Below are 9349 nucleotides of genomic sequence, written 5' to 3'. Positions count from 1 at the left end.
AAAAGGGAAGGGGTCTGAATACTTTCTGAATGCACTATATATCCTATGGTTATTGTTTCCCTCAGATAAACCTGGTTCATGTTTATCAATGCTCTGCCTGGTGCATACCGGTAAAGGCTACAGTGCACACCACCCAGATGTACGCAGAGAACGACAGAGAGTCATGTAAAATGCTTTCGCAATCCACAGGTTCAATTGATCATCCTCATCAGCTACACTACAGGGCCACCACAAATCCATTTCACAACCCAACAACTCAAATTCAATCAGCAAAGTTGTTCTTGACTGTAGCTGATATCAGGGAGAGACATGGTAAAGTTAGCGTAGGTATGATTACACGGTATGTATAATATGGGGCATTGGTATGTGGGGCCTGCTTGCCCACGCTCAAGCCTGCTTTCCCAATCTGCCATCTCCCACCTAGTGAATTGTAGACCTACACTGTAGACTTAGAAATGTTTGGAGCGGTAGTCCTTTTCAGAGCGGCCTCCTCCCCACTTTTCAAGGGGCCTATTTATAGACCTGCAAAGGCAAAAGTGTCAGTGTGTGTTTATGAGTGTGTGTTGGAGTGCGTTTGGTATTGTGAGTGCCCCCAGCATATAAAGGAACTGAGAGTGAGAGGAAAGCACGAGGAAGGACGAAGGGAAGTTTATCAGGGATGTTTTGCAAGTTCATGCTCTTGCATTGAAATCTGAAAAGAATCCTCACTTTCATTCATTTGGACTGACTAACATACATACTAAAGGGGGCAGCTCACACTGATAGGGGGAACGAGGACACGCATAAGGGGAAAAACAAAGCCAAGATGGCCCTTATTGAGGAAACTTCAGTGAAGGTGGCGTTGGAAACTGAAGCATCACCTGATGTGCCTGAGGGTAAGACTGACTACCCCTTCACGGCCAGTAACAGTATCTACACTGCCATTTTGAGCAGAAACGAGGCCGTCAAAGATGCCAAGCGCCTGAAGAACTTCTTGGAGTTGCGAGACAAATACGTACACAAGAAAGTCCTGTTTGAAGACCCTCTGTTCCCACCCAATGATTCCTCTCTTTGGTACAGCAGCAAATTTCCCATTGAATTTGAGTGGAAGCGCCCAACGGTGAGTGCCATCTGTTTTCCCACTAGCAGGGGTGAAGTACGCCTTGCCTCAAGGTTGGAACTGTACCTGTATCTTGGGGTAGGATATGTTTAAATTTACATAGTCAATTGAAGATGCTATCAGAGCATATCTATCAGGGCTAGAAAAACATATACAAATTGTAAAGCTGTTAAGATGGAACTTATATTGCAATGAAGACTGCACCACTCTATCACAAAAGGAAAATAAATAGATAGTTAGGTTCTACTAGAGAACATCTCTGTCCTTTTTGAGTAAGAAATGCTTTTGGTCAATGGGTCCCTGGTTTGAGCCCAAGTCGGGCCAGGGATGGGACCTATTCTGTTACACCTACCACCCCAGCTCTTGATGAAGTGTGTCAAAGTAAAATAACATATTAGGGCTGAAGGCTGCAGACAAGTAGATTAACAAAAACAGCAACCCACTTGTGGTAAGGTATTATCACTCAGCCTAAGATCAAATCTCTCTTCATTAGCTGCAAAAACATTGTTATGACATCACTTCTGGTAAATAACCTGGGGGAAAGCGAGAGCAATTCTGCTGAATATTTGTGTGCTCATAGCTGCGGATCATCAGGTTCTAGAATCACAGACAGCTGAGACTCTGCAACAGGCAGGCCTCACCACTGTGCCACCAGTCACGTCACTAGGCTTACAGCGAGAGAGCAGAGGGAGATTTGGGATATCATAGTCAACCAATAATCAGTCTTGTTAGGCAGTGTGCTGTTACAAGACTCTCCGACTGGCAAAACCAGTGTATTTTTGACTTTGCAGTCTTAGCATTGATGTAAGTCAACAGTATGTGAATCTTATGTTGTAGTTGTTGGCGGATTCTCATTCCAAGATGAAAAGAATGATAGGGTAACACGTTACCTCAAAGCCTGCAAGTGTAATGCAGTTATAATGCATTATAATGCTGTTATAATGCATTATAATGCAGTTATATTGCGTAACACTTGTCGTAAGCATGCATGATCCCTTACAATGTCTTATTACCATCTCTTGATGATCCTGACTAAATACAATAACAGCCATTTTGAGTCAGTTGAACATTTTACTTCATAGAGAGATAACATATTATAAACCTCACAAGAATCCTTGTAATAAGACATTGTGAAGGCTCATACATGGGTGTGTTTGCATTTCTATGGAACACTTTAGTCATTTAGCAAAAGCTCTAATCTGGAGTGACTCATGTTAGTGCATAAAATTGCTTAAGCCCACAGTTGGTGTTACTCAGATGTTTTCCAGTCATGGAATGTCATAGGACTAATGGAGTCTTACTGACTTGCAGTCATGATAGCTTGACATCGATGTGACCAAGTTTCACTTAAAGCCAAAGGGTCAACATTATCCAAGGTCTAAATCAGGGGTATGAGGTTAGCCTTCCTGTGAACCCATGGGGCACCTCATGTGATGAGGTAGGAGCCAAAGAGGGGTTTACTGCTGGAGTGGACAGGCTGACCTGACATTCTATCCACCATAACTCAGATCTTTACTAACTTCATATTGAAAACTTGGTTGAAGGCCCAGATTTACTAAGCCTTTGCATCAGACGCAAACGTTGCACCTGCCTCATTCAGGGATTTAACACCTAAAACAATGCTAAAACTCATTCTGGGATAGTCACCTCGTGAAGTGTCCTGAGGTAAGGATGCTTATTTTTTTTTATTATCAAGGCCGTCATTTGAACACTTGATTCCCTTTTTTGTTCAAGCTGGTCTGAATTGTGTTTTGGTACGCTTTCGTCCCATGTGTAAAAAACTATACCACACCATGTCAACCATACATACCCATCCATTACCATGCCTTGAGATGTTAAAAGACATGCCTTCAAAATGTTTCTTAAAAAGGGGCAATCTGCAGTTGCTACATCAAAAAAAAAGTACTTATAAATTAATGATTTGTACCCACTGATTCTTGAAGAATATAACTTATAAATGCCTCAAGAGCTTAGTTAAACGTTCGTACCCCATAAGAACCTAAAATATAAGCTTGTGTAAACAATGTATAACCTCAGAATATGGTTAAAGCTATCATTTTGATCTCTTGGCTGGTCAGTCTTAGCTCTGTCTATGTTGATTGGTTACATTTCTCCAGGCCCATCCCTCAGCTTTATACCAAAACAGAGGCGGGGTGGCCCACTTTTTTTATTGTTTTCTAATGCGGATTGCACCTTTAAATGTATTTAGATGTCTTGAAAATTTGCAATGTCTCAAACTGTCTCAATACATCTTAATTTTATGTCTCAAGATGTCTTAAGACATCTTAAGACAAAGATGATGGCTTGGTGTGTACCAACAGTATATCCAACCCTATTTTTCCAGATGGTGGATATAATTAGAACGACTGTACTGTATGTTATATATAACCACCCCGGGGAGCTCCGTAATTTGGCCCTGATCAGGTTGCAGAAAAAAATTGATAAATTTGCCTTTGGGTCAAAACTATACATTTATAAATCCACCAGGAGTGATGAAGTTCAACCATTTTAAGCCCATGCGAGTTCAACTCTCTCACAAGGTCAGCAGTAAGACTGGTCTAAGTTGGCGGTGAAGCAATCGTTCTTGGCACACTTAAAGGTGTGGAGAAATCATGTTGGTGCATGTGGATCCGATCCAAGTATTTGTCAATTTGCTGACTCGTTCCCTTGAGTCATGACTGAGTCATGACTGAGTCGTGAAACTCAAGCCCTGTTTATAATGACCTCCTCCAATACTGCTTTAACATATGCTTCCATAAAACAAGATGTGACCACTACACACTCCTACAAACACCAAAATATATCCACACCAATGACAGAACCTCACATTTCATTCAGGCATTATTATGTACTGTAGATGGACTTTCACTTTCTCTATCGTCAATACTGAGATCAAGACCTGGGTTCAAATAATATTATAACAATATTTCAGCTGTGCTTGATTGAGCTTTCCTGGTGCAATGGAACCAACGGAATAGTCCCTAAAGCACAAAGCCCACCCTTCTTGCACTACAGGCAGGCCAAACTATTTGAACATGGTTGTAGTTCAACTCATTCCCCTCAACGTAGATCCTTTGGCATTCAATCTTTGTCCAGGTTAAGTGAGATGTCCAGAGGTATTACCAAATACATTAACCCTTGGTAGGAAAACTCTAGAGGTTGTGACCTGTGACAGCTGCTTTTATGGCAGAGGTCATAATTCACTAGGTTGTCTCATTCATGGTTGTAACTAGTATTCTTCAACCCAACCAGAGAATAAGAGCAACCAACCAGACTCTGAAACAACCCCAGGGGTCCAGTCCTCTCCCCAGAGGTCAAGTCCTCTTCTCTTCTATATAATTTCCTGTCGCCAGACTGCTTCGGTGCAAATTCTTCCTATTTTTATCATTTCGTTTGTAAGGAAAACCTGCACACTGTGTTTGCCAGGCGGTATCATTTGTTTATGTGCATGGTCTTCCTACTTTTAATCCTGTCTTGAAATGACTGTGCAAGCAAACCTACAGTATTTTTATACTGTTAGGCCTTTACATGACAGAGTTTACATCCGGTCACCAGCTACGTTGTACTGTAAAACTGGATGTAAAGTTAAACACAATACCTATTTGTACCAGCCCTTCCCAGCTCTGTTGGCATCCTAGAAATACAGTAGAACAACTATTTCTATGTTTGGTATGAGGACCCCACTTTAAGGCCGCTATTGCATTTAGCTGTATCACTTAAAATAGCTGTGAGCAGATGACTTGGTCTACTGTTACTATGTTTTCCCTATGGATCTATCACTTATCACTTACGTTGTGCAAAGAGTTTTTTGGCAGGGCCTTGCATCCCTCCTTCATTTTCCACTCATGAAGACATGATTGAAAAGTGAAGTTGACTCCAGTTTTGTATGCATGTGTTTTGACCAACGTTTTATGCCTGGGCAACACCTGTTAATCACTATAGGAGATTATATCAAATAAACTTCTCTTAGTTGCTTAGTTGGGTCGGAAACTTTCCCGGAACTTCCAGAAATTTTCAGGACAGTTTTCATGGTAAATTAAGCCCGGGAATTTTGGGCATTTTGCTTAAATTCATCAAAAAAGATAGCTTATAACAGTGAACCTTTTTTGTGGGATACACATAAGGCAATTCTAGGTCTTGTGGCATATTTTGGTTAAACTATCCCCAATTCAATGGAATTGCAACCCTCTGCATGCACAGTGCATTCTTCCATCACGTGTACAGCTGATTCTCAAGATCTTGCACACTAATGAGATGCTACTGAGCCCACACTACTACACTGTCTTAGCCAAGGACTACATGCTTTCTGGTAAGTTTTGATTACAATACTGGCTGGGGTGAATATATTTTATATGACATAAATTATTTTTTGTTAACTAGTAAATAGTAGCCTACAGCAAAGTGTGTCTAAATCATTTCTAACTTGTGAACAATTTCTGCTAGTTAGTTTTTGCTACCATGTGGGTTTTAACTTGCTTGAGCCTGTTAACTGAGGAGTGTTAATTCACCTGTTCCATACATGTTTCATTTCAAAACATTTATCTTACAAAGGAGTTGTTTAACTGCTTAACTATTTACCTGTACATGGAATTGTATTTGTTTAAAAAAAAAAAAAATCTAATCTTTACAGGAAAATGCCACGTACGCTATCTGATCTGTGGAGACATTTCACTCCAGCTAATGTAGAATGAAAAGCTGTGTACATTTGCAAATACTGTGCCAAATCCTATATGAAGAACACAACAAAGATGCAGAATCATCTGGCCAAGTGCATAAAGTTCCCTCAGCGCTCACAACAAGCAACCTCTGACAAAAGTCCCTTTACTTTTATTTGAGGTGACAATGATGAATCAGACACCTTATTGATAGAAACAGCTCATGGTCCTCCTCAAATCAGAAGTTTTTTTTACTCAATGGAGCAACGTAGTCAGAGAAATGCTGATGAATGTCTTGCTCGAGCTGTGTATGCAACTGGTTCACCTCTGATGCTCACAGGCAATGTGTATTGGAAGAGATTTCTGAATATTCTTCGCCCAGCATACACCCCTCCAACCAGACATGCTTTATATACTAATTTGCTGGATGCAGAGTTCAACAGAGTTCAAGTGAAGGTCAAGCAAATCATAGAGAAAGCAGACTGTATTGCAATCATCTCTGATGGGTGGTCAACTGTTCGTGGGCAAGGAATAATCATCTCCACCCCTCAACCAGTATTCTACAAGAGCACAGACACAAGGGACAACAGATACACCGGTCTCTACATTGCAGATGAGCTGAAGGGAGTTATCAATGACCTTGGACCACGGAAGGTATCTACTGGTGACAGACAATGCTGCGAACATGAAGGCTGCTTGGTCTAAAGTGGAGGAGTCCTATCCTCACATCACACCCATTGGCTGTGCTGCTCATGCATTGAATCTGCTCCTTAAGGACATCATGGCACTGAAAACAATGGATACACTCTACAAGAGAGCCAAGGAAATGGTTAGGTATGTGAAGGGTCATCAAGTTATAGCAACAATCTATCTCACCAAGCAAAGTGAGAAGAATAAGAGCACCACATTGAAGCTGCCCAGCAACACCCGTTGGGGTGGTGTTGTCATCATGTTTGACAGTCTCCTGGAGGGGAAGGAGTCTCTCCAAGAAATGGCCATATCACAGTCTGCCGATATGGACAGCCCCATCAAGAGGATCCTCCTGGATGATGTATTTTGGGAGAGAGTGGTAAGCAGCCTGAAACTCCTGAAACCTATAGCAGTAGCCATTGCACGGATTGAGGGAGACAATGCCATCCTGTCTGATGTTCAGACTGCTTGCAGATGTAAGAGAAGAAATCTGTACTGCCCTGCCCACTTCACTGTTGCTCCAAGCAGAGGAAACTGCAGTTTTGAAATACATCAACAAGCGTGAAGACTTCTGCCTGAAGCCCATACACGCCGCAGTGTACATGTTGGACCCCAAGTATGCTGGCAAGAGCATCCTGTCTGGTGCAGAGATCAACAAGGCCTATGGTGTCATCACTACCGTGTCTCGCCACCTTGGCCTGGATGAAGGCAAGGTTCTTGGCAGTCTGGCGAAGTACACTTCCAAGCAAGGGCTTTGGGATGGAGATCCAATATGGCAGTCGTGCCAACATATCTCATCAGCCACCTGGTGGAAGGGACTTTGTGGATCTGAGGCTCTTTCCCCTGTTGCCTCCATCATCCTCCAAATCCCACCAACATCTGCCGCCTCAGAGCACAACTGGTCCTTGTTCGGGAACACACACACCAAAGCACGCAACAGGCTGACCAATACAAGGATTTTAAAAATGGTGGCCATCTGGGCAAATTTGAGGCTTTTTGAGCCTGACAACAAGCCATCCTCAACAAGGTTGGAAAGTGACAGTGAAGATGAGGCCTCAGAGTCTGATGTTCAAGAAGTGGACATTGAGGAGGTCCAGGGAGAAGACATGGATGCCTGACAGGAAGACAACCACAGCATTAGTTTCTGGACTATCATTTTACAGATGTATGTTGAAAACGTTTTTGGGAGATCATTGGTGATCATTCAATATTCCCCTTCTTTTGTTGTTCGGTGAAATCATCCCATGTGAAGAGTCAACTCATTTAATGAAAGTTCAATTTGTAAAAAAATAATAATAATAATAATATTGGAAGGATTTAATCATTTGCAATTATGTATACTTATGATAAGGTAAAAGGTTTATGCTTCTGTCTCCATATATGGTACATATATCCAATGCAAAAAACATCTACATTTAAATAGTATTAATATTAATTTGCATATATTTCAGTTAATTCCCACGGAAAGTTTCCACCTCTGAATATTCCCCAAAATGTGCAACCCTAGTTTCTGCCAAAGTACACCAGCCTATGTTAGGCCTTCAATCTGTGCATAAGACAATAATTTATCCATCTAGTAATGTAGCTTGATATCTTTTTAAGTCATGTTATTATCATGGTACAGTCAAGATATTCCTCACAAGACATAGTACTATCTGATAATAGATTGACCCTCTCACAAGACATAGTACTATCTGATAATAGATTGACCCTCTCACAAGACATAGTACTATCTGATAATAGATTGACCCTCTCACAAGACAAAGTACTATCTGATAATAGATTGACCCTCTCACAAGACATAGTACTATCTGATAATAGATTGACCCTCTCACAAGACATAGTACTATCTGATAATAGATTGACCCTCTCACAACACAAGACATAGTACTATCTGATAATAGATTGACCCTCTCACAACACAAGACATAGTACTATCTGATAATAGATTGACCCTCTCACAAGACATAGTACTATCTGATAATAGATTGACCCTCTCACAAGACATAGTACTATCTGATAATAGATTGACCCTCTCACAAGACATAGTACTATCTGATAATAGATTGACCCTCTCACAAGACATAGTACTATCTGATAATAGATTGACCCTCTCACAAGATGTCCCACACCCCGTAGCACATCCCAACAACATTGCTATGGCTACAGCTGTTTTTCTGTTTCTTTGTTTGGCAGGAAATCTGTGACAACCCCCAGTTCATCATAGACGGAGCTAGTAGGACAGACATCTGTCAAGGAGAGCTGGGTAAGACCACAGAAATCATGCACTGTATGACATCACTGGGTAAGACCACAGAAATCATGCACTGTATGACATCACTGGGTAAGATCACAGAAATCATGCACTGTATGACATCACTGGGTAAGATCACAGAAATCATGCACTGTATGACATCACTGGGTAAGATCACAGAAATCATGCACTGTATGACATCACTGGGTAAGATCACAGAAATCATGCACTGTATGACATCACTAGGTAAGATCACAGAAATCATGCACTGTATGACATCACTGGGTAAAACCACAGAAATCATGCACTGTATGACATCACTGGGTAAGACTCTTGTTGCTAAAAGTATGCTCATGGTCTATGGTATGAAGCAGCAACATCTGACTAATAACATCTGCACAGTACTGTAGACAAGTACAAGTAGACAGTGAGGATTCAGCATTGAGTCATGCCAGACCTGGATGTGAGAAAATCAAAAGTTAGACAGGTGTTATCTAACAGCACAAATAGCATTTGCTAATTAGTGGTCCCTGTTCAAACTGAAGCCATAGTGTCTCGGCACAGTGAAAAAGGAGAGGGCAGGCAAAGTTTGCGAAGCACAGACAGCTGTGGATGCAATTAAGGAGCTCTTGTGTTGAGAGTGAGGATGGA

The 9349-nt window shown here is 41.4% G+C and overlaps 1 protein-coding gene across 1 annotated transcript in view; it reads left to right on the top strand.

Annotated features, from left to right (window-relative positions):
- The first annotated feature begins 542 nt into the window (after window positions 1-542).
- Window positions 543-9349, top strand: part of capn3b (calpain 3b) — a 31531-nt gene continuing 22724 nt past the window's right edge. The window contains exons 1-2 of the mRNA XM_071369596.1: window positions 543-1099; window positions 8641-8710. Coding sequence (XP_071225697.1) covers window positions 806-1099; window positions 8641-8710 — 364 coding nt within the window. The 5' untranslated portion in view covers window positions 543-805. The remainder of the gene's footprint in view (window positions 1100-8640; window positions 8711-9349) is intronic.

Source organism: Salvelinus alpinus, chromosome 27, assembly GCF_045679555.1.
Source record: "Salvelinus alpinus chromosome 27, SLU_Salpinus.1, whole genome shotgun sequence".
NCBI lineage: Eukaryota > Metazoa > Chordata > Actinopteri > Salmoniformes > Salmonidae > Salvelinus > Salvelinus alpinus.
The sequence above is the reverse complement of the archived record's forward strand: the minus strand, read 5'-3'. Positions and strand labels throughout refer to the sequence as shown.